At 46.6% G+C, this 25907-nt stretch overlaps 1 protein-coding gene across 2 annotated transcripts in view; it reads right to left on the bottom strand.

Moving 5' to 3' along the window:
- Window positions 1-25907, bottom strand: part of map3k10 (mitogen-activated protein kinase kinase kinase 10) — a 56528-nt gene that overhangs the window by 10203 nt on the left and 20418 nt on the right. The window contains exons 2-4 of one of the 2 annotated variants that reach the window (XM_041179324.1): window positions 4007-4187; window positions 2672-2820; window positions 2365-2552 (exon numbers count right to left, since the gene is read on the bottom strand). In XM_041179324.1, the coding sequence (XP_041035258.1) occupies window positions 2365-2552; window positions 2672-2820; window positions 4007-4187 (518 nt within the window). The remainder of the gene's footprint in view (window positions 1-2364; window positions 2553-2671; window positions 2821-4006; window positions 4188-25907) is intronic. The other variant, XM_041179325.1, reaches the window with a different exon arrangement.

The raw sequence follows: 25907 nt of genomic DNA, 5'->3' as shown, positions 1-25907 counted from the left end.
TAATATTGCCTGACTTCAGCCCCCCCCCAACAACCCATCAGCTAAAATTCCCCTTCACACCTTTGTTACCTCGAGACTCAACCATTCCAACTCATACCCGGGTGATCTCCCATATTCTACCCTATACAAACCTGAGGTCTTCCAACACTCTGCATGTTGCCCCTAACAACCTCCACCATCCTTCACCCCTGCGCTGCTCACTGAACATTGGCTCCCAGTCAAGCAGCGTGTTGATTTTAAAATTCTCATCCTTGCTTTCTAATCCCTTCAAGGCCTCACCCCCTCCCTATCCCTGTGACCTCCTCCAGCCCTCACCACCCTCCGAGATCTCTGCGTTCCTCTAATTCTGGCCTCTTGAGCTTCCCCCGTCTTGAATCGCTCTGCCATTGGCGGCTGTGCCTTCAGCTGCCTGGGCCCCGAGCTCTGGGATTCCTCCTCTAAACTTCTCCAAGCCTTTCTCTACCCACATCTCCTCCTTTAAGATGCTCCTTAAGCCCCACCTCTTTGACCAAGATTTGATTACCTGACCTAATACCTCCTTATGATGGCTCGATGTCACGCTTTGTTTATAATGCTGCTGTGAAGCGGTGTAAGACATTTCATTACATTGAAGGTGCTATACAAGTTGTTGTTGTTGAGTCAAAGTGGGAGGTTTCAAATGCTACGTCCAAACTGTCCAAAGAACATAAGAAATAGGAACAGGAGGAGGCCATTCAGCCCCTCGAGCCTGCTCCACCATTCAATAAGATCATGGCTGATCTCCTTGTGTTTCGATTTCCACATTCCCATCTAACCTCAATAACATTTGATTCCCTTGCCTAAGTATCTATCTATCTCTGCCTTAAAAATATTCAGTGACCCCCACCTCCACCACCTTCTGAGGCAGAGAGTTCCAAAGTCACACAGCCCCCTGAGGGAAAAAAATTCTCCTCATCTCTGTCCTAAAAGGGCGACCCCTAATTTTAAAACAGTGCCCCGGGCCATTAGAGACTGTCTCCAAACTCTGAGTTGACATCCAGTGGTGTATACACACCCAGTGAGTGTGGGTGGGGTTCCCCTCATCATATGGTTTGTGGGAGTCCATAAACACCCCCCATCACTGAGCACTCGCCACTCTCTTGGCTGGTACAATGATGGAAGGAATATTCACATTGCAGCCCAGCAGACTGTGAATCCTCCCACTGCTTCACACTGTTCTCCAAGGGAAGAGCACAAAGGCACAACAAGAAAACCCCACTTTCTGTCGTTATATTGTCAATTTTTTATTTCTTGTCTCCACATTTATTGTGGAATTTTCCTATGTAAACGTCACATTGGAATTACAGCCTTTCACCAAGTGGTGGCGCTGCAGTGCCGCATTTCAGTCTCATCCAGCTCCTTAGCTGGTGCTGCAGAGAAATTCCAATGTTCAAATAAACGCTTTCCAAACTACCTTCCGTTTTGTAATGTAACAAATATAAATAATCCCAGGTTATTACATCAGAACAAGGTCAAAAATCAAAGACTTTAAAAATGGGGGCTGAATTACTTGGGTGCACTCTGGTGGAGTTACATTCGCTGTCCCTAACCCCACAATAGTTGAAGGTTAAGTTTGCTCAAGATGCTCCTGTGCAATGGCACAGATGATTGATTAATATTTATAACTGTAGGATAGAAGATACTTTTTAAAATGGAAGATCTTACCTTCTGACTGGCGCTAGCAAAGTTCAGCATTTTTAGACAGTAAGAGTGAAGAGAAACATGGATCAGATATTCAGTCACAATGAAAATTGCTGTGTCCACCAAAAATGTTTGGGGTGACCCTTTATATGGTTGTCTACATAATGTTACAATCTGAATTTATACTCCAGATTCATGTGACAGAGAGGGTCATTTACCAGCTCAATCCATCTCAGTTCCATTTGATTGTTTTGACCTCACTGGTTACCCATGGATTTGCCAGGCCATGAATAATCCCATCGTTCCCTCACCTGATGGCATCTCTGGGAGCAAGACTAACATTCATGTCTTTTCTTTATTCTTTTCATGGGATGTGGGCATCACTGGCAAGGCCAGCATTGTTGCCCATCCCTTATTGCCCTTGAACTGAGTGGCTTGCCGGGCCATTTCAGAGGGGCAGTTAAGAGTCAGCTGTGGGTTGACCCATTGCTGTGGGTCTGGAGTCACATGTAGGCCAGACCAGGTAAGGAGGGCAGATTTCCTTCCCTAAAGGACATTAGTGAACCAGATGGGTTTTTACAACAATCGATGATGGTTGTCAGACAATCTAGAGGGAGGTGATGGGCTTCCTAATGCCCTGTCCAGGTTCTCCACCCTCAGTGAAGGACAGTTGACCTCGTGCTGCTATGAACCTGCAAGCCCCACCTGCTTGTTTACCTTCTCTTTTGTCCGTAACTCATTGAACATCTCCTGGATCTCCAGCTTCCAGTCCTCCTGTAGGGAGTGGAAAGACTCCAGTGGCATCTCAAAGAGGGACGATTGTTCGATGGTGACCAGCTGAGCTAGGATTGAGGTGAACGACGGTCGGCTGTGTGCGTCCGAATTCCAACAATCTGTCACCAAACACATCTACAGTAAAGGAACTCAGCTTTGCTGGTGACCACTTCATGTAATAATTGGAAGTTATCCTCTCTATGCGATAACGTTGTAATGAGATCATACCCGCTCTTACCTTCCATGAGTTTTCCAAAGGGCTCAGGGCAGGTGGATGGGATGGGAAGGGTCAATTTATTTACAGCCACTCCGTAAGCCACAGCTAGTCCATCGATCTCACGATATGGTGCCTCCCCCGTCAGTAACTCCCACAGCAAGACCCCAAAACTGAGAAGGAGAGCAAAAGGAGAATTAAACTTGCTCGAGAACACGAGGAGCTGCCTGGGTCTGTGAATGTTTCAGTCTCACACTCGATACTTGTTTATGTGTTCGTTCACGGGACGTGGGTGTCGCTGGCTGGGCCAGCATTCATTGCCCATCCCTAATTGCCCTTGCTCAGAGGGTGTTTAAGAGTCAACCACATTGCTGTGGGTCTGGAGTCACATGTAGGCCAGACCTGGTAAGGATGGCAGATTCCCTTCTCTAAAGGATATGAGTGAACCAGATGGGTTTTTCACATGAGTGAACCAGATGGGTTTTTACCACAATCATTTCAGGGTCATCATCAGACTTTGAATTTCAGATTTTTACTGGGTTCAAATTCCACCATCTGCCATCCCCAGAGCATTACCCTGGGTCTCTGGAATACTAGTCAGTGACAATGTCACTATACCACCACCTCCCCCTCCTACATATACTAACCAAGCTACAACAACAGCAGCAACTTGCATTTATATAGCACCTTCAATGCAGGAAAACATCCTAGTTGTGTATCATGGGGATCTGAAACAAACTTAACACCAACCCAAAAGATGTGAGGTAACAGTGGATGGCTAAATACACAGCCAGCGGTAGGTTTTAAGGAGTGCCTTAAAGGAGGACAGAGATGGGCAAGAGGTTTGGGAAGGGAATTCCTGGTCTAGGCAGCTGATGGGACGGCCGCCAATGCTGAGGTGAAGGAAGCGAGGTCTCACGAGAGGCTAGAAGTGGAGATACTTCGGAGGGCTGTGGGGCTGGAGGAGGTGGCGGGGATGGGGAGGGATTTGAAAATGTGGATGGAAATTTTTTTTACAATCGAGATATTGCCGGGCTGGGCGACAACGTCGGTTAGCGTATACAGGTGGTGATGGGTGAACAGGACTGGGTGCGAGTTAGGGTATGGGCAGCAGAGTTGAAGGTTATGGGGGAGTGCAAGAGGGAAGACCAGCCAGGGAAGTACTGGAATGGCCAGTCCATGCGATAGGTTGAGGTGGGGGTGGAGCTGGACGATGTTACGGAGTTGGAAGTGGGCGGACTTGGCGATGGAGAGAGAATTCGGCCCTCGGGATGGCTGGAATATTGATGCCTTTCTCAGTTTTTGAGCATTAGCTTTTGACGGAGTTGAGTCCGGCTCAGTTTGCAGTGTTCCCGTTACCTCCACACGTCACTGCCCTTGGAGAACAGGGACAATTTGATGACTTCTGGAGCCATCCAAGCGTAGGTCCCTGCAGCGCTCATTTTGGTGGTGCGATGCCACTCTCGTGCCAAGCCAAAATCCGTGATCTTCAAAGTTTTGTTGGCCAGATCATCACCTTCTGCCTTCTCAAGAATCAAGACTGAAAAATACAAAGAATAATTCATTTAGAAAGTAAAAGCCGTCCATGAATGTCACTTCACTCTCTTGAACTCTGGGATGGTCCTGTCCTACACAATCTTCATCCTCCCTCGTCTTTGAAATCGAGACTTGTTTCCATTAATAACCCAATGGGGATTTCCCAAAAATTCAGCCCACAGGAGAATGGACACTATATTCCCAATGGCCTAACCTGGGCTTTGGAGGGTACTGGTCTTCCCCAGGGGACTGATCACCATCACCCCAGTTCCAGGTAGGGATGGGAATCTGAGAAAATTAGACACAACCAATTGGCAGAGCTTCATTATAGACATTATTGCAAAGTCCAAAACTTTGCAAAAGACAAGGCTAAAGCATTTGCAACCATCTTCTGCCAGAAAAGTTTTGGAAAGGAACATAAACAGGAACATAAGAAATAGGAGTAGGAGTAGGCCATTCAGCCCTTTAAGCCTGCTGCACCATTCAACAAGATCATGGCTGACCATCTACCTCAATGCCATTTTCCTGCACTATCACCATATCCCTTGATGTCTTTAATATCTAGGGATTTATCGATCTCTGTCTTGAACATACTCAATGACTGACCCTCCACAGTCCTCTAGGGTAGAAAATTCCAAAGATTCACCACTGTCAGTGAAGAAATTCCTCGTCATCTCAGTCCTAAATGGCCTACCTCTTATTCTGAGACTGTGCCCCCTGGTTCTAGAAACCCCCACCCCCAAACCCGCCCCCACCCCCCCCCCCCCCCCCCACCCCCCCAACCAGGGGAAACATTCTTCCTGCATCTACCCTGTAAGAATTTTTTTATGTTTCCATCAAATCACTTCTCATTCTTCTAAACTCTAGAGAATACAGACCCAGTCTCCTCAATCTCTACTCATAGGACAATTCCAGCAATCCCTCTATGGAAAGTATATCCTTCCTTAGGTAAGGAGACCAAAACTGGACAAAATACTCCAGGTGCAATCTCACCAAGGCTCTATACAATTGCAGCAAGACATCTTTACTCCTGTACTCAAATCCCCTTGATTGATGGATGATCCATCTCTGCCTCTTCCTCAGGTCCCCAGCATCACACAGGCCAGTCTCCAGCCAATTTGATTCACTCCACATGATATTAAGAAATGGCTGAAGGCACTGGATACTGCAAAGGCTATGGGCTCTGACAATATTGCGGCAATAATACTGAAGACATGTGTTCCAGAACTAGCCATATCCCTAAGCTAAGCTGTTCCAGTACAGCTACAACACTGGCATCTGGTGGAAAAGTGCCCACATATGTACAGTCCATAACAGAACAGGACAAATCCAATCTGGCCAATTATTGCCCCATCAGGTTACTCTTGAACATCAGCAAAATGACGGAAGATGCCTTTGACAGTGCAGTCCAGCAGCACTTACTCTGCAATAGCTGCTCATCGATGCTTAGTTTGTGTTCTTCCAGGGTCACTCAGCTCCTGATCTCAAAATCCTGGGACTCCCTCCCTAACAGCACAGTGGGTGTACATACACCACAGGGACTGCAGCGGTTCAAGAAGGCAGCTCACCCCCACCTTCTCAATTAGGGATGGACAACAAATGTTGGCCTCACCCTCCCTATTGAATTCCCAGACAGTAGAGGAAATGCAAATTTCCAAATTGAAGTTTTGAAAGTCCCTAAAGTGTTTTTAAAGAAGTTAAAGCCAAGTTCCTTCCCATCTGGAGCTTGAAATTTAATAAACAGCAGCTGATCAGTCAAACCTCCCTCACTAAAACTCTGAAGAGTCAGACGGACTCAAACCATTAACTCTGTTTCTCTCTCCACAGATGCTGCCAGACCTGCTGAGTTTTTCCAGCATTTTCTGTTTTTACTCCCTCACTGACAATTATCCTTAGCTAACCTCAAGGTATACAGCAATGATACCCGGTGGACTGGCTACTTTTGACCAGAAACTGAACTGGACTAGCCATATAAATACTGTGGCTACAAGAGCAGGTCAGAGGCTGGGAATTCTGCAATGAGTAACTCCCCTCCCGACTCCCCAAAACCTGTCCACCATCTACAAAGTGCAAGTCAGGGGTGTGATGGAATACTCCCCACTTGCCTGGATGAGCGCAACTCCAACAACACTCAAGAAGTTTGACACCATCCAGGACAAAGCAGCCTGCTTAATTAGCATCACATCCACAAACATTCACTCCCTGCACAACCAATGCACAGTAGCTGCAGTGTGTGTACCATCTACAAGATGCACTGTAGGAATTCACCAAGGCTCCTTAGGCAGCACCTTCCAAACCCACGACCTCTACCATCTAGAAGGACAAGGGCAGCAGATAGATGGGAACAAAGAAGTTCTCCTTCAAGCCACTCACCATCCTGACTTGGAAATATATCACCGTTCCTTCACTGTCGCTGGGTCAAAATCCTGGAACTCCCTCCCTAACAGCACAGTGGGTGTACCTACACCACATGAACTGCAGCGGTTCAAGAAGGCAGCTCACCACCACCTTCTCAAGGGCAGATAGGGATGGGCAATAAATGCTGACCCAGCCAGCGAAGCCCACATTCCGAGAATGAATTTTTATAAAATGGACAGATTTGCCTCAGTGGCGGAATGATACTTGAGAAGAGTGAATTAACAGAGCAAATAATCTGGTTAATTTGATGGTGTTGTTTAAGGGAGGAATGTTGTCCCAGTGCACATGAGGAACCTCCCCAAACCCCCATTCTTTGGAATAATGTCATAATATTCCTTTACATCATTTGATGGGAACAGGCAAACGAGGTTTCAATTCAACAAATCATTCCAAAAAACCAACAACAACCCCGACATTGTTCTATTCCTTCAGTACTGCCTTGAAGCGCTGGCTCTAGATTATTGTTGTTTTTATTCATTCTCAGGATGTGGGCACCACGGGGCTAGGCCAGCATTTATCACCCATCCCCGGTAGCCCTTGAGTTGGTGGTGGTCAGCTGCCTTCTTGAACTGCTGCAGTCCTGATGCAGGGATTGAACCCACAACCTTCTGACTCAGAGTTTAAGCAAGGGAGCCAAACTGTGCCTTTGTGATTCAAAGAGAGCACCATTCTACAGAAATGCTGATCTACGTAACGAGATGCAAGGACAGGCAATCAAAAGCTTGGTCAAAGAGGTAGGTTTTAAGAAGTGTCTTAAATCAGGAAAGTGAGGGGGGAGAGGTTTAGGAACAGAATTCCAGAACTTAGGGCCCAGGCAGCTGAAGGCACGTCAGTCAATTGTGGAGCCACAGAAAAAATCGGGGATGCACAACAGGCCAGAATTAGAGGGCCGCAGAGATTTTGGAGGGTTGTGGTGCTGGAGGAGATTACAGAGACAGGGAGGGATCATATAAGCATATTTACTCTGGGTGGGGACACGCATACTCACACACTGAGCACCACTGGTACAGGGTGTTAGGAAACATGGTGAGTAAGGGAGTGAAGGAAGGGGTGAATCACAGAATCTTAGAACAGTGAGGCACAGAAAGGGGCCATTCAGCCTGTTAAGTCTGCACTGGCTCCTTTTAAGAGCGATCCAGCTAGACTCACTCTGCTGCTCTTCCCCATATCCTGATAGTTTGTTTCTCCTTGAGTACTCCAGTGCAGTACAGAGGGAGTGCGGAGGTGCCATCTTCAGGATGAGATGTTAAATCGAGCCTCCGTCTGCCTCCTTGGGTGGATGTAAAAGACCCCATGGCACTATTTTGAAGAAGAGCAGGGGAGTTCTCCCCAGTGTCCTGGCCAATGTTTATCCCTCAACCAACGTCACAAAAACAGATGACCTGGTCATCATCACATTGCTGTTTGTGGGATCTTGCTATGCGCAAACTGGCTGCTGTGTTTCCTACATTATAACAGCAACTACTCTTTAAAGGCACTTCATTGGCTGCAAAGCACTTTGTCATGTCCTGTGGTCGTGAAAAGCGCTATAAAAATGTAAGTCTTTCTTTCATTTATCCAATTCTTTTGTATCAGACAATGCCTTCCAAATTCGAACCGCTCGCTGTGTAACCAAAATTTTCCTCATATCACCTCTGGCCCTTTTGCCGATCACCTTAAATCTGTGTCGCCTGGTTATCAACCCTTCTGCCACTGGAAACAGTTTCTGGTTTTTTGCTCTATCTAAACCCTTCATTATTTTAAACACTGCTATCAAATCTCCTCTTAACCTTCTCCAGTTCATCCACGAGGCTGAAATCCCTCAACCCTGGAACCTGATTTTTTTTCCAGTTTCTCCCAATTTACGTGGGGTCACCACAATGCTGGTTGATCGCAATTCTCCCCCCCTCTCCGTCACCCATTCCTCTTCCAAGCCGGCTGCATTTATGTCTCTCACCACTGCATCTTTCCATCTGGTCTTAGGTCTTCCCCTTGTCCTTCTTCCTGCCAGTCCCATCTCCATCACTTCCCTCACCACATTTCCTCCCTCTCTCTCTCTCGCTCTGCATCAGATCACCATACCATTTCAATCACTTCTATTTCTTTGATGCTCCCACAATCTTCACTGATCCCCTGATGCACCAGCTCTTTATTTTGTCCCTTCCCATTACTCCACACATCCATCTCAGTCCGCATCTCATTAGTATCCAGTCATTGTTCCTCTCTTCTTGATGTTGCCCAAGTTTCTGCACGATATAACAAGGCTGGTCTCACAACCGTCTTGTAGATTCTTCCTTTCAGTTTCAGCAATAATACCAAAATTGCACTTCTTCCAATTACTCCAACCAGAGAAAACCCTTTGCTTAATTTCCATTCCTATACTTCCCAGGTATTTGAAGCTATTCACTCTCTGCACGTCTTCACCCAGATTCTTTACACCTTCACTCTGATCCTCTTCCCTGGGCTAAAATTGTCAGTCCATAAATTGGGTCTTTGGTCTTCATACTCCTGTCTTCCAAAGCTTTTCTCCAGTACTCCAAACACTTGGTCATGTTCTCATCATCCCCACCACATAGCTCAATGTCATTCTGCAAACGCCATCCCTGGGAATATTCTAGCAAATCTCCTCTCCAAATCCGTCCACAAGCCTGGAGCCCAGAATGGGAAGCCATACATCAGTCGAGGCTGAACTTGTGTTTCATAAAGGGTTAATGTAACCTCCTTTCTTTTTGTACTCTATGTCGCTATTCATATAGCCTGGATCCCATATGCTTTGTTAACTTGTCACTATCACCTTCAAAAATTTGCACACAAGCAGCCCTGGGTCTCTTGGCGGCAAGTGTACGCACAGCAAGATCCCACAAAGGACAATGCAGTATGGAGGGAGATGGAAATGGAGAGCCTCATTTCATTCACTGGGGCTCAAAGCCTGACTGAATCAAGCAATGATGGCGTGTTAACTGCCTTTACTTCCCCAGACACCTGTCAACCTTGTCAACTCTTTTGTTTATATTCCAAATCTCTCTGGTCGCCGCAGGTCAGACTCCGGAACAGGCCAGAAAATTCTAGAACGAAAACCACAGACCTTTCTGATTCTGTGTGTTTTTGGAAGCGGAACCCATTCCTCACATGTATACCACTGCGTCTTATACTGTTTCCCACTCAGCTTCTAGAAGCAGGTCAAATCTTAGCTTTTCAAAAGGAAATTGGACAAAGAGCTGAAGAGGGAAATTTTTCAAGGTTACAGGAAAAAAGTGGGGGAACTGAACTAGTACAAGCTGCTCTTACGGGGAGAGCCAGCATGGATATGATGGGCCAAATAGCCTCCTCCTATCCTGTAACCATCCTGTGATTGTTTGAACTGAAACCCTAATTTCCTCTCAATCTGACGGCTGATTTCTATCCCAACTTTAACTTCCCGCAGTATTCCCATAGTATCTAAAAACCTCATCGGTCTCAGCCTTGGATATACTCAATGGCTGGGCATCTGCATCTCTCTGGGTTAGAGAATTCCAAAGATTTATAATTTTCTGAGTGAAGAAATTTCTCATCTCGGTCTAAAACAGTCATTCCCTCAACTTGATCTGCAATCCTTATTCTGGACTGTCCAGAGGATATGGAAGGGTATATCTCCTCATCTACCCTGCGACTGAACACGTCACCTTACCTCCCCACCCCAACACTCCCAGCCCCATCAAAACCCTACAGAGGGAGCAGCAACTTGGCGATTAAGGCAAACGAGGAATTAACGTATAAAATAAAGAATTGCATTTATATAGCGCCTTTCACAACCTTAGTCGTCCCAAAGCACTTTAAAGCCAATGAATTACTTCAGGAGCGCCGTCGCTCTCGTAAAATATGGAAACATGAAGGTCATGGTGCGTACAGCAACATCCAACAAACAGCAACGCGATGACCAGGTTGCCTGTTTTCACTCACGCTAGGCTAAGGGGTGAAGCCACGATTGATAGTGACAGAACACGAGAGGAACTAGAAACTCTGCGGGGTTTATTTGGAGTAGAACAGATTGTTTACTAAGATCAATGATAGGAAGTTTTTGAAAAGATAAAAACACAAACCAGGGTAGTCCCCACAGGATAGTGACTGCCGTCAAGTCTACACATTGTATTGTTCCGAACAAAGGGGCTGACATGTGATCCTGATCGGACACATTCCACAGCTTGGAAAGGCCAGTTAGTAGATTGCCCTACACTCTGGGCCTTGGCCCTGTTTCCCTTTCTTTATTTAACCCCTTGGAGTATCCCGCAACTATCAGGGAACAGAGGAAAGAGGTGACAGAATTAACCCAGAGATAAAAACAAAAAACTGCGGATGCTGGAAATCCAAAACAAAAACAGAATTACCTGGAAAAACTCAGCAGGTCTGGCAGCATCGGCGGAGAAGAAAAGAGTTGACGTTTCGAGTCCTCATGACCCTGTGAAGGGTCATGAGGACTCGAAACGTCAACTCTTTTCTTCTCCGCCGATGCTGCCAGACCTGCTGAGTTTTTCCAGGTAATTCTGTTTTTGTTTAGAATTAACCCAGACTGTATTGCTTGTAAACAGGGCCTTTCTTGCTGATGCTCATGCAGGGAGTCTGGGATATTTGCAACAGAGCTGTAACATGCTGTCGCTAAGTTAAAGCTCTGTTTAATCTGACCTGTCCCTTTTTAAGGTCACTCTCAGGTACTCACTTGGTGTGGGGGGAAGGGGGGGGGGGGGGGGGTGTGGAATTAAAGCAAATATGGACCATCCCAATGTCAGGTAGAAGCTGATTATTGCGGAAACTTGCCTTAGGTTAGCTGTCAATGATTAAAGTCCCAGTTCCTGCCCATTTTTTGGAAAAAGCCAGTTTATAAAAGGTCAGAATTGTCAGTAGCAAATTACTGAACCTATTTTCTTAACACATTTGACATTTCCCCATTTAATGACTGAATGTGTCCTGGATGCACAGATAAGGACAAAATGTAGAGATGTTATTCCGAGCAGTTCACCTAATTGAGACTGCGATGACTCATTATGTATTAATTCCCATGTCTTGCCAATTGTTTCCTCATTCACAAGGCACAAGTCAGGAGTGTGATGGGATACTCTCCACTTGCCTGGATGAATGCAGCTCCCACAATGCTCAAGAAGCTCGACACCATCCGGGACAAAGCAGCCCACTTGATTGGCACCCCATCCACAAATATTCACCCCCCTCCACCACTGACATACAGTAGCATCAGTGTGTGTACCATCTACAAGATGCACTGCAGCAACTCACCAGGGCTCCTTCGACAGCACCTTCCAAACCTACAACCTCTACCACCTTAGAACTCTTTTCTTCCAGTCTCCTCCCCATTTGGGATGAGCAGAGGGTATTCTGAAGAGGACTGCTCAGTCACAGATGCTGTTAACTAAAGACACCTCTGTCCCAACGCAGGTGTCCAACGACCTTCATGGGTCAGTTCTTAACCAGGCGCTCCCACGTTCACCGCGCTGTCCCCATCACCAATCCTCTATTGCCGCAGGACTTGGCAGATGGACCCTGGTAGAAATCTGCACATGACTCGGTGGGGACCTAGGGACGCCATCACTGTCCACCCAATCTTGATGATTTGGTGGTCAGGTGTCGGTGATGTATCAAGCCACGATGACCAGGGGCGATTGTGCTGCTGCAGCCTTCTCCCACCTACACCGCCACTGAGACACACAGTCTCCCTTTGCCTGTTCTGTTTTAGACTGCACTTTGTCTGACAGCTCCCCTGACCTTGCCACCATGGGTGACCCTACCAGGAGTAGGGAGTTCCTAACAGCAGCACACAAAGGATCGTCAGAGTGTGCAAGCCTCCTCACCAAGGCAAGGCAGACAGCCATGGAGGAACTAGAAGGATATGGGCAGCAGACACATGAGACACCTGCAAGTTCCCCTCCAAGTCACAAATGTAACATAACTTCCCCCCCTTTGTATTCCGGTCCCTTTGAAGTGAGGGCTAATGGATAGAGAGCGTACAGAAGAGATTTATCATAATAATACCAGGGATGAAGGAACTCTGTTACGTGGAGAAGCTGGAATTGTTCTCCTTAGAGCAAAGAAGGTTAAGGGGAAATTTAACAGAGATGTTTGAAATTGAGAGGAGTTTTGAAAGAATAGAACCCCAGCAAAACTCGAGAAGCTGGACACCATCCAGGACAAAGCAATCCATTTGATTGGCACCACATCCACAAACATTCACTCCCATTCACGCACAGTAGCAGCAGTGTGTGTACCATCTACAAGATGCACTGCAGGAACTCATCAAGGTTCCTTCGCGAGCACCTTCCAAACCAGCGACCATTACTATCTAAGAGGACAAGAGCAGCGAGCACATGGGAACACCACCACCTGCAAGTTCCCCTCCGAGCCACTCACCATCCTGACTTGGAAATATATCAGCTGTTCCTTCATTGACACTGGGTCAAAATCCTGGAGCTCCCTCCCTAACAGCACTGTGGGTGTACCTACACCACATGGACTGCAGCGGTTCAAGAAGGCAGCTCACCACCTTCTCAAGGGCAACTAGAGATGGGAAATAAATGCTGGCACAGCCAGAGATGCCTGCATTCTGAGAATTAATAATAATAGAAGAAACTATTTCTTCTGGCAATTGGGCAGTAACTAGGGATCGTAGATATTTAAAAAATTGTCAAAAGAACTAGAGGAGGTGTGTCTGCTGTGGCTCACTGCGTAGCATGCTCACCTCTAAATCACAAGGTTCTGGGTTCAAGTCCCATGCCAGGGTTTGAGCACAAAGACCAAGGCTGACACTCCAGTGCAGTGCTGAGGGAGCGCTGTACTGTTGGGGGTGCAGTCTTTTGGATGAGACATTAAACCAAGGCTCCATCTGCCTGCTCGAGCCATGGCCACTATTTTGAAAAAGAGCAGAGGAGTTCTCCCCAGTGTCCTGGCCAATATTTATTCCTCAGTCAACATCACACACAAAAAAAAAGCAGATTATCTGGTTGCTATCACATTGCTGTTTGTGGGATCTTGCTTTGCGCAAACTGACTGTTGAGTTTCCTCCATTACAACAGTGACGACACTTCAAATTGGCCGTAAATCACATCAGTGAGAGATCCTATATTAATGTGGCTTCTTCTCATGACCCAGGAGGCAAGAGTGTCAATGTTTGGCCTGTCTCTCTCCCTCCATTTGCGATGCACACACAAAGGGTGATAGAAGTCTGGAACTTTCTTCCACAAACAGTAATCGATGCTTGATCAATTGTTAATTTTAAATCAGAGATTGATAAATTGTTATCCAAAGGCATTAAGGGATGTGGGGCAAAGGTATATGAAGTTAGATTACAGTTCAGTCGTGATCTTACTGAACGGCAGAACAAGCTCGAGGGGCTGAATGGCCTCCTCCTGTTCATATGTTCTAAATGTAGGAGGGGGGGGGGGATGTCCAAAATTAAGCGTCCTAAATAAAAAGAAAATCTATTAATCCTAATAGTGAAACCAGGAGAAACTCCTTTATCCAGAGGGTGGTGAGAATATGGAACTCGCTACCGCAGGGAGTGGTTGTGGTGAAAAGCAGAGATACATTAGAGGGTGGAAAGGGCTGCGAGGAGGCTTGTGTGAAGCATAAACGCCAACATGGACCAGGTGGGCTGAATGGCATTTTTATATATGCTGTAGTTCCTGCGCGAGTGGCCCCTGCTTTAATGAGCAGACTTGGAAAACCGATAGCACAGACTCCAACCAGCTGACTGAGACCTCTTTGATAGGTATGGCTAGTGGCTGAGGTTGCCATGGAAACAGGATGGGTGGGGGAAACATAGGCCCCACCTGCCAACTCTCCGCTCTTCATTTCAAAAGCATCTATTTCCTGTTGGTGTAAACTTTGCTCCATTTACAAACCGGTTTTGTCAGACTGGAACACACCTGATTGATCCAAAGGTGCCCTTGTAGACTTGACAGGAGGCTCCGTGTGAGCTCATTCGGTGTTTTTCACAGTTTTAAAAATTACCCCGCTTCAATAAATTACGACCAAAAGTAATACATGAATTTACATTCTGCATTGTCAGAACACGCTTCACCCAATGAACTGAGGGTCAACCGAGGTTTATAAATGGTCTGGGGCTGTAAGTGACAAGTCAGCTGAGCCTCGGTGAGTAGCACCCCCACTTCCGAGCTGTAACATGAGTTTAATTCAGTTCAACTCCAGAGACATGAGCACAAAATCTCGGCCAAAACACCAGTAACTAAGGGAGGTGCTGCACCGTCAGAGGTGTGGTCTTCCGATGGGACATTAAACCTAGGGAGTGCTGCACCGCTGGAGCAGGTGGCCTGTTCAGATGGATGGTTAAAGCCCCATGTTGTCACCTGTTTGCAGAAGGGTCGAGCTCTCCGGGAGTCTTGGCCGACATTCCTCCCTTAAAAAACCTCACACAGAAAAGAAGGATGATCTCCGGGCATTGTGGAATCTTGCTGCACATCACTCACTCAGCATCCCAGAAAGTCCCAGGCTGCCACCTCAGGACAACTACAATTGGCCTTTACGCCTCAAGGATTAGCACTTGGGAATTTGACCAAGGCTGATTGTTATGTATTGTCCACTCATAATTACAGACCGTGAAGATAGGCCTCTTGTAATATACCTTTAAAGGGTAGCAGCATGCCATTGTAGTGTAAGGGTGTTCGGCAGAACAAGGGCTAATGTGGGACTGGAGAACAGTGCCAACTACTGTATGATGTAGACAGTCACATGACAGCAGACTGTGTACTAGAGCCTGGGAGGAGCAGGCATTGAGACAACACCCATGCATGGCAGTATCGTGGATATGTACTTGATTATGGGTTACCATTAAACAGTTTATGTTCAACTAACCAAGGCCAAGGCTCAGCCCCAGGCCCATCCCAGACCCCAGTCCTGACCTTTCAGATATGATTGTCTGTGGACACTCACCATCGGGATGTGTACAAGATTGGCCAGATAGTGAAGACCCAATGATGCCTATGGATCTGTACTCCAACAATTTCTCATCAACATCTCGTGCCTTTTAACAACACATTGCGATTCCTTGGGAACTTTTACATGACCTGAGGGGGCAGGCAGGTGCTCGGTTTAGCATCTCGTGCAAGAGGTGGCACCATCGACACTGCTGCACACCCTTTAGTGCACCGGGAGTGTTGGCCTGGATTATGCACTCACATCTCTGGAGTGGGACTTGAACCCACAGCTTCTGCCTTGGAAGGGAGTGTGCTGCCAGGTTTATATTGCACTCCTGCATTGCCTGTGGAGGTAAGCGTGCCTCCCAAGTATGATTCGCGCTGTTGGGAATAGGAAGATCCCAGAGTCAATGCCTGTTGCGCTGCGAGTAGGCCTCAGCCAAGGGTTTCAATGATTAACCAGTCACGGCTTGAGGAACTGAAAGGTGACTCACTCTCCCCACTGCACCTACACTCACAATCACTTAGTGGGGTGGCCCATTTGGGCATTGCGTTTGAACAAGATCAGATCCAGGCCACATTGCCTTGGTCGAACTACTCGCTGAAGGCTCATGGCCAAGCCTCGCACATGAATAACAACCTGCCTTGGGTATGAGGCCCAAGAGGTCACCTGGGGAACAGGCCCATCAGTGAATAAAGGCAGAGGTACAGTCCATCTCTCCATTGACCTTCAGAAAGGTCAGGAGTGATGCCTTGTCTCTGCTGTCGTGAACTGCAGCTGTGCTCGTGAACAGACACAGCAGGTTTATCAAAGGGTTTATTTATTTGCAATTGGAGAGAGAGAGAGACAGAAAGAGAGAGAGAGAGGCAGAGAGACAGGGAGAGAGAGATAGAGAGAGAGAGAGACCGAGAGAGAGAGACAGAGAGAGAGGCAGAGAGAGAGGCAGAGAGAGAGAGAGAGAGAGAGAGAGGCAGAGAGACCGAGAGAGAAGGAGAGAGAGGCAGAGAGACTGAGAGAGAGGGAGAGAGACTGAGAGAGAGAGGCAGAGACCGAGAGAGAGAGAGAGAGAGGCAGAGACCGAGAGAGAGAGAGAGGCAGAGAGACTGAGAGAGAAAGAGAGAGAGAGAGGCAGAGAAACTGAGAGAGAGAGACAGAGAGAGAGGCAGAGAGACTGAGAGAGACAGAGAGACCGAGAGAGAGAGAGAGATAGAGAGAGGCAGAGAGAGACAGAGAGAGAGGCAGAGAGACTGAGAGAGAGGCAGAGAGACCGAGAGAGAGAGAGAGAGAGAGAGAGAGAGACAGAGACCGAGAGAGAGAGGCAGAGAGACTGAGAGAGAGAGAGAGAGAGAGAGAGGCAGAGAGAGTGAGAGAGAGAGACAGAGAGACCGAGAGAGGCAGAGAGACCGAGAGAGAGAGGCAGAGAGACCGAGAGAGAGAGAGACAGAGAGAGAGGCAGAGAGACTGAGAGACCGAGAGAGAGAGAGAGAAGCAGAGAGACTGAGAGAGAGGGAGAGAGAGAGAGGGGCAGAGGCACTGGGAGAGAGAGAGAGGCAGAGACACAGAGAGAGAGAGACAGAGAGAGAGAGGCAGAGACACAGAAAGAGAGACCAAGAAAGGGAGAGAGAGACACACACAGGGTCATAGAGACAGAGGAAAAAGGCAATGTTAAACCAACACTTGCTCCAAGTCTGACAAATGTCAAGGTCACCTGATAGGGATCAGTCCCTTCCCTGCAACCAAATACAGGAAATAAAACAAACCCTTCATTGTCGAGTTTCAGTCTGAAACCAGGCGTTAACCCTTCACTTGTCAACCTCCCTCACTCCAAATTTCTTCCCGCCAGTACTGAAGGTGCCAGCTCCCTCAGCCAGGTAACGTTCCACAGATGACAGGCACCTCCTGTCCAAGTGGCCCTTGTTCGACTCTACAGCTAGGCTATTTAACTGCAGCAGGCATCACACCTTTGGGAGCTGTGAGACCTCCTGCCTCAGCACTCGGGTCTCACACTTCCATGGATTGTGATGCTAACTCTCTGCCTTTCCTCTTGCACCCACCAGGAGAATGTTATGTACCCAGTGCAATCCCAGCATTCATATGGCAAGTGAAACCCCTCTGTTAAAGCTAGAGGAACCACAGCATCCAAACAGGAGAAAGATAGGCCACGTATTATCACAGCTCTCAGAAATATCTCTCAACGCCTCATGAAGTACTTTTCAACTGCAATGTCTGTCATGTAAGTTTTAAGGAGCTCCTTAAAGCAGAGAAGAGAGGCCAAGAGATTTAGGGAGGGATATCCAGAGCTTAGGGTCCAGGCAGATGAAGGCACGGCCACTAATAGGAGAGCGACAAAAGTCAAGGACGTGCAAGAGGCCAGAATTTGAGGGGCGCAGAGATCTCGGAGAGCTGTGTGGCTGGAGGAGCTTACAGAGATAGGGAGGGAGCAAGGCCATGGAAATTTCTGAAAACACAGATGAGAATTTTAAATTTGAGGCATTGCTGGACCTGCCTTTAAGCGCTCTGTGTTTCTGCGCGACGACAGGATAATGTGGAGTATGTGCTGACTGGGCTCACTCAGTATTCGCACTGAAACCCACACTGAACCCTGTCCAAAAATTGTAGTTGATGCATCAAATTTAAGTGTCGGCTTTTTAAATGCCAGGTTAATTAGCCTGTGACTGGGCCGACCAAAATGATTAATGAACAAACACATGGAGGGTCTAAGTATCAGTCCAAATAGAAGCGAAATCACAGAAGAGAAGGAAGACCTGAAGCCAGAATACAACATCAAACCTCAGAGATGGGGGCTTTAACTTGTTTGACACCCATATGTGGAGCATTAACACTAGCAGGGACCAGATGTGTCAAATGGCCTGTTTCAGTGTTGTACATCTTTTGCAGAAATTAGCACATGCATAGGATTGAATGGTATGTGAAGTTTTTATTACAGTTTATGTTTTCTCATGAATTTTATTATCAATTGAGACTGAGAGATAACATGGAGCAGTGTTGGAAAATCTTTTTAATCCATTAAACCCTGGCCCTGTCCGCCCTCTCAAGTGAACTTAAAAATATCCCATTGTCACTATTCAAAGAGGAGCAGGGGTGTTCTCTTCTGTGTCCTGGCCAATATTTATCCCTCAACAAAAGTCAGAGAGAGAGATTATCTGGCCCTTATCACATTCTTACTTGTGGGAGCTTGCTGTGCACAAATTGGCTGTCACGTTTCCTACATTACAACAGTGACTGCTACACTTTAAAAATTACTTCAGTGGTTTTAAAGTGCTTTGGAATGCTCTGAAAAGTGCTGTGTAATTGGTCTATAAAAGATCTGACAACTCCATTTATTTGGCCACCTTGTCATCATTGGTCTCCTGAATTATCCCTTCTGCCCACATGCAGTCTTTATTTCTGACTGTCAAGAGAACAGGGAGCAGCCCTAATGTGACACCCATCTCCGCCTTTGTTCTGCAACTGCTAACGCGCACCCAGTCCAATTCACCCATCAATCCTCCCACCTCGTTCCGCACCCACGTCCCCTCATCCCCTGACCCACTAACCCATAGTGGCAGTCGGTCCAGCAGCACCTTGATTTTAAAGTTGAAGCTAATGTTGCTACAAGGACAACGGGAGACCGGGAGATGAATCTTCTGCACAGCTGAACTTTTTGTAAAATATTTATTTTCATTCCATACATTTTCTTGACTCTTGCTGTTTATAACTGTTGTGTTTTTATAATGACATAAAGGCACATATACACGTTGTGGGCTCATTTATTGAGGCTAGGCACATGAGAGCATCTATACAAAGGTAGAAAGCTTGAAGACATCAGCAGCAGAGCTATGTGCACTGTGTTCTGCTCACAGAACAAAGTGAGACTGAGACTGGATCACATGACACACTTCCCTTCCAGTGATGACATGCTGCTATCCCTTAAAGGCATGTTACAATGAGAGCCTGGTGGTTTCCTTCTGTGCTAAAGAAACCACAAACTTCCCTTTTTAATCGGGCATCTTTCACATCTTCGGGATGTCCCAAAGCATTTCGCAGCCAATTAATTATACGGGAAATGTGGATCTGTTGCTTTTTGGCCAACTGCAGCAGCTAATTGACCCTTTCACCTCTGGAGCAACTGTCACTGTGAGTTAGATCACGAGCTTTCAATGTAGGACCTGGGTTTGGCTTCACTCCATAACCACCTGGATTAAGGTCTCGTGCCTCTGGCTGCTGTGCTACGTGATGTGAGCTTGGGTTCAAGCTCAAAATCTAGGCTGACACTCGCAACAACAGCACTGAGGGCATGCTGCGCTGTCAGAGGTGCCATCTTTCAAGGTTAACATTAAATTGTCTGCCCTCTCTGGTCTTTTTTAAAATTCATTCAGAGGATGTGGGCTTCCCTGTCTGGGCCAGCATTTGTTGCCCATCCCTAATTGCCCTTGAGAAGGTGGTGGTGAGCTGCCTTCTTGAAATTCTGCAGTCCATGTGGTGTAGGTACACCCACAGTGCTGTTAGGGAGGGAGTTCCAGGATTGTGACCCAGCGACAGTGAGGGAACGGTGATATATTCCCAAGCCAGGATGGTGAGCGACTTGGAGGGGAACTTGCAGGTGGTGGTGTTCCCATGTGTCTGCTGCCCTTGTCCCTCTAGGTGGTAGAGGTCACAGGCTTGGAAGGTGCTGTTGAAGGAACATGGGGTGGATGTAGCGGATCCCACAGCCAGCATTTTGAAGAGGAGCAGGGGAGTTAGTCATTCCTTAAGGGGTCAAAACACAAAACTGCTCAAAACCAGAGTAACATTTGGCACCAAGTTGGCAAATCTCTTTCAAATGATTGGTTGGGGGAATTGATAGTCCAAGCCACAGCAGGTGTAGTAATTTGGGCTTCATAAAACATCAAATCAGGATAATTTTGGGAACATTATGGTGTATCCCACTCAGTACAATCCCTGATAGTGACTGGGGGCCGATGAGCGAAGAGATTTGCCCTCCACACCAGTAACCAGAGTTGTTACCTCCACCCCTTTGAGGGCTTGTGGCCAAACCATTGCCAGCCTCTTAGTTCTGGTGAAATGTCATTGGCCTTAAATGTTAACCCGGCGTTCCTCTCTCCACAGATCTGCTGAATATTTCTAGCATTTTCTGTTTTTGATCTCAGTAATGAATGGTCTACTTCAGAGCCAGGCACAGCAACGAAGTCTTGGTGAATACACAGAAACAAATCTTCTACCAACAGCTGCTATTTCTCTCTGAAAGAATGACAACAGCTACAAACACTCCAATAAAATTTGTCCAATCTCTGTTAACCTCGATAAAGGTTGGGCCAACTCTTGCGGGCATTTCCCATTTGTTAGACTTTGGCTGACAGCCTTTAGCTTGAATATAATTTGTGTGCAACTTATTGAAAGTGTGATGGATATCAAATTGGAGAAGGTAATGGGGCCTCAGTGAATGATAAAGCCAACAGTCTATCTCCTTAACCAATGAGATTTCGAGATCAAGAAAGATCTGCATTTATACAGCATCTTTCATGACCACAGGACATCTCAAGTGCTTTATAGCCAATGACTACATTTCAAAAAGTACTTCACTGCTATGTAGGAAATACAGCAACCAATTTGCGCACAGCCAGTTCCCACAAATAGCAATGTGATAATGACCAGATAATCTGCTTTAGTGATATTGGTCAAGTCTTTAACACCTACTTGAAAGGGTAGATGAACAGGCCTCAGTTTAACATCTTATCTGAAAGACGTCACCTCAGACAGTGCGGCATTCCCTCAGTACTCTATTGGGAATGACACATTTTTGTGCTCAAGTCCTGGAGCGGGACTTGAACGTGGAACCTTCTAACTTGGAGGCGAGTTTGCTACCGACTGAGCTATGGCTGACACAATTGGAAAAGAAAGGGCAATATCATGGATGAATTCGCGTCAAACAGAAAGAGAAATAAAGAGAGAAAAAGAAATATTTCAAAAATGAGAGGGGAAAGAGAGGCACAAAGGCAAAATAAGAAATTTTTTAAAATTTGCCACCTGTGGGAATGAGAGACAACAGTATAAATTTAAATGGCAAAATTTGATTTCCGTTTTATTAATTACCACATCATTAAAGGGGTATATCAGCCCCTAATTCCTGTGGTGAGTTTAATGTACAAATTCTTAAAAATTATGCAGTGGCTGAGGACAAGGTGATGTTTCTATAAACTTGGTGGTGAAGTGGAAATTGAGCAGTAAACCCTGACTTTACAAATCTTGGCATATCCCTTTGCTTCAACTTGCTGATCTGCTCACGAATGGCGGTGAGTATTGTGAACCTTGTTATTTTATCTCGGACTGATTTGCCCATTGTGACACCACGCCTTCAAGTAGTCCAGAGCCCCAGGCTGATGCTCCAGAGACATGAGTACAAATCTCGCCATGGCAACTGGGGGAAAATTTAAATTCAATTCGGAAATTGGAAATCAAATCATTAATAAAGATCACTGGACTTCCGGATTGTCGTCACCAATGCCCATCTTCAGGAAGGAAAATCTGCTGTCCTTACCTGGTCTGGTCTACATGTGACCCCAGACCCACAGCAATGTGGTTGACTCAACTGCCCTGTGAAATGGCCTTGCAAGACACTCAGACCACTACAGAAAATAGCACTGTGGGTGCACCTACACCACAGGGACTGCAGCAGTTCAAGAAGGCCGCTCACCACCATCTTCTCCAGGGCTATTAGGAATGAATAATGCTCACTTCCCATGAATGATTAAAGTAAATTCTACCAAAAACGTCACAGTGTCTATTATCACATGATCCTAACTCGTTCTTCGATAGCGTGACTAACTCCTATTTGGGTGCATGCACAGGATGTTACATCCTGCTTTCTATACTTTACATCCCCAGAGGCTTTTGGATTCGACTCCAGGTGAATTTGAATTTATGTCAGACTGCCAGCATCTTGGTAGAGATTGGCAGAGAAAGGGTCAAACTGTTTTCATTGTGTGTGTATTGTTTGGTTGTGAGTAAAATTCAGCAAAGGCCAGTGCAGAAAAAAAAAGACAAAACCCCCTATACTGCACTAAACAAATACAATGTTTGTCTCACAAAGAACTCCAGGCTGCACATGTTTGTATTTATGCAAATTGTTTTCAGGGATCAAGTGCCACATTCAAGCGAGCTGGACAGATTCCAAGAGGTATGAAAATTCCTGTAACACTGAACCAAAACCAGGGCCCTGAGTTCCTTGTTACAGAACGCCCAGCCTACTCACATCCTTCACTAACTGGAACACCTAAGCCTCAAAAGCTAGGCCTCATCTGCAAAAACTTGTATCTGCAAACTTGCTCCACATTTTCCTCAATCATTTTAAAAGAGAATCATAGAACAGTTAAAGCAGAGGGAGGCCATTCGGCCCATCCTGTCCCACAGCTTTCTGTAACTTGCCTAGTTCCACTCACCCACCTTTCTCCTGTAACCCTGCAAATGTTTCCTCTTCAGATAATGATCCAATTCAGCTTTGAAGTCCTCCATTGAATCTGCCTACACCACACACACAGGCAGATGTTCCAGATCCCAACCACTCTTAATTCATTTTTTCATGGGATGTGGGTGTCCCTGGCTAGGCCAGCATTTTTATTGCCCATCCCTGATTGCCCTTGAGAAGGTGGTGGTGAACCACCTTCTTGAACTGCTGCAGTCCATGTGGTGGTTTAGGAAGGGAGTTCCAGAATTTTGACCCAGTGACAGTGATATATTTCCAAGTCAGGATGGTGAGTGACTTGGAGGGGAACTTGCAGGTGGTGGTGTTCCCATCTATCTGCTGCCCTTGTCCATCTAGGTGGTAGAGGTCGTGGGTTTGGAAGATGCTGTCGAAGGAGCCTTGGTGAGTTGCTGCAGTGCATCTTGCAGAAGGTACACACACTGCTGCTACTGTGTGTCGGTGGTGGAGGGAGTGAATGTTTGTGAATGGGATGCCAATCAAGTGGGGCTGCTTTGTCCTGGATGGTGTCAAGCTTCTTGAGTGTTGTTGGAGCTGAGCTCATCCAGGCAATTGGAGAATATTCCATCACACTCCTGACTTGTGCCTTGTAGATGGTGGACAGGCTTTGGGGATTCAGGTAGTGAGTTACTTGCCACAGAATTCCCAGCCTCTAACCCACTCTTGTAGCCACAGCATTTGTGTGGCTGGTCCAGTTCAGATTCTGGTCATCCAGGGTGTTAATAGTGGGTGAAGAAGTTTCTGATGTTGCCATTGCTTCTTTTGCTAAATCACCTTAAATCTGTGCCCTTTGGTTCTCGATTCTTTGAACAACGGGACCAGTTTCTCCCTATCTACTCTCTCCATACCCCTCATGATTTTGAACACCTCTAGCAAATCTCCACTCAACCTTCTCTTCTCCAAGGAGAACAGTTCCAGCTTCTCCAGCCTATCCATGTCATGGTAGTTCCTCATCCCTGGGCCATTCTGGTGAATCTTTTCTGCACCCTCACTGATGCCTTCACATCCTTATTATGTTATCAGGGACAGGAGGAGCTGCTTCACCACCTTGAACCTCTTTGGCCATTCAATTAGATCTTAACTTCATCGACCCACCTTGCTTCCGTAACACTCCATCCCCTTACCCAACAAAAGAAATCTACCAATCTCAGTTTTGAAATTTCCAATTGACCCCCAGCTTCAACAGCATTTCCAGAGAGAGTTCCAGATTAACACTCTCCTTTGCATGAAGCAGTGCTTCCTGACATCCTCCCTAAACGGCCTGGCCCGAATATTAAAGGTTCTGCCTTTTGTTCTCTTCCCACCAAGAGGAAGTAGTCTTGCTCTATCAATGCTGCTGGGGATTCCACCCTCGAGGCACCCCCTGCCCCCAAGCCTCAATCCCTCATGTACCTCACCAAGCTGTTGCATTTTCTACATTACAACAGTGACTGCAGGGCTCACTGGGACATCCTGAGGTTGCGAAAGGCACTATATAAATGCAGGTCTTTCTTTGTGTCAGTGAGCATCAGCAGCTGATCACAACAGGGATCAAGAAGGACAAAAAGCTTTTGGGTCCACACAGGCATCAAGGCAGGAGGGGCCTGGGGTCAGGGTCAGGGTGAAGGACACACTGGGACAAAGGAAAGCAGGAGGAGGAGCAAACATTCTGTGGTGCCCTCCGCAACCCCGGGCCATCTGGAAGTACTTCACACTTTTGAAGTGCAGGCGCTGTTTCAATGCTTCGGCTGCCAACCTGGGCACAGCAAGATCCCAAAAACAGCAATGTGATAGATAAGCAGGTAATCTATAATATATATATATATATATATATATATATATATATAAATATATAAAAAGTGACACTTCGGACCAAGTGCCAGTGGGGAATGGAGCAGCCAGCAGGTCCGATGCCTACTTTAAAAAATAAAAACAGGACAAAACTAGGAAAAGTTAGAGCGCAGCAGCTCCATGCATTCCAGGATGATGTTGCAACCCGCATCTTTCTGTCTGGCAGGTAAGTTTCCCCATCACACAGTCTCTGCAGGCGTCCTCCAGTGCTAGCAGCAAGCGTTGGAGGCCCAGAAGCATTGTACACCCAAACTTGCATCTAAGTGGCAGGGGCCCATTATGGCTTTGGTGTATCATATACCTTCAGCCTCCCCCCACCCCCTCGATCCATCAATCATTCTTCCCATGTGCGCAGGATACCTTCCCCTCCCCCCCCATTCCAATGGGCCATGTGGTGGTCTGTGGAGGCATCACACCAGGGACTGATCCTGGTACATTTTCTGATTCTTCCTTGTATGTGAGGGATTAAAATTTCCACCAGGCCACTCCCCAGCCATGGCAGAGTCTCTCAACTCGGAGTCAAAAGGTTCTGGGTTCAAATCCCACTCCAGGACCCAAGTACAGCAACTTAAGGCTGACACCCCAATACAAATACTGAGGGAATGCTGCATTGTCAGAGACGCTGTCTTTCGGATGAGATGTTAAACTGAGGGCCCCCACCCATCTGCCCTCTCGCGTCAATGTAAAAAACCCCCTGGCCCTATTTTGAAGAAGAGCAGGGTGAGTTCTCCAAGTCCTGGGGTCAATATTTATTCCTCAACATCATTAAAACTGATTATCTGGTCATTATCACATATGCTGTTTGTGGGAGCTTGCTGTGCACAAAATTGGCTGGCACATTCCTAACATTACCACAGTGCTTTATCGGCTTTCCAGCTCTTTGGAATGTTCGGAGGTTGTGAAAGGCGCTACATAAATTTACGTCTTTCTATCTTTCACAACTTCATCTGTCTTCACCTTTATACTAATTCTTTTGCCAATTTTTAATCAGCCCACTGTTCAAAAGCACAGATTATTCTGGACTAACAGTGATTGTGAGAGGACAGGAGGTTAGTAATGGTTGTGATAAGGAAATTCCAATCTTTGTAATCACAGAGACTG

This window comes from Carcharodon carcharias, chromosome 34 (assembly GCF_017639515.1).
Source record: "Carcharodon carcharias isolate sCarCar2 chromosome 34, sCarCar2.pri, whole genome shotgun sequence".
In the NCBI taxonomy this organism is placed as follows: domain Eukaryota; kingdom Metazoa; phylum Chordata; class Chondrichthyes; order Lamniformes; family Lamnidae; genus Carcharodon; species Carcharodon carcharias.
Note: the sequence above shows the minus strand (reverse complement) of the source record. Positions and strands in the feature narration are given on the sequence as shown.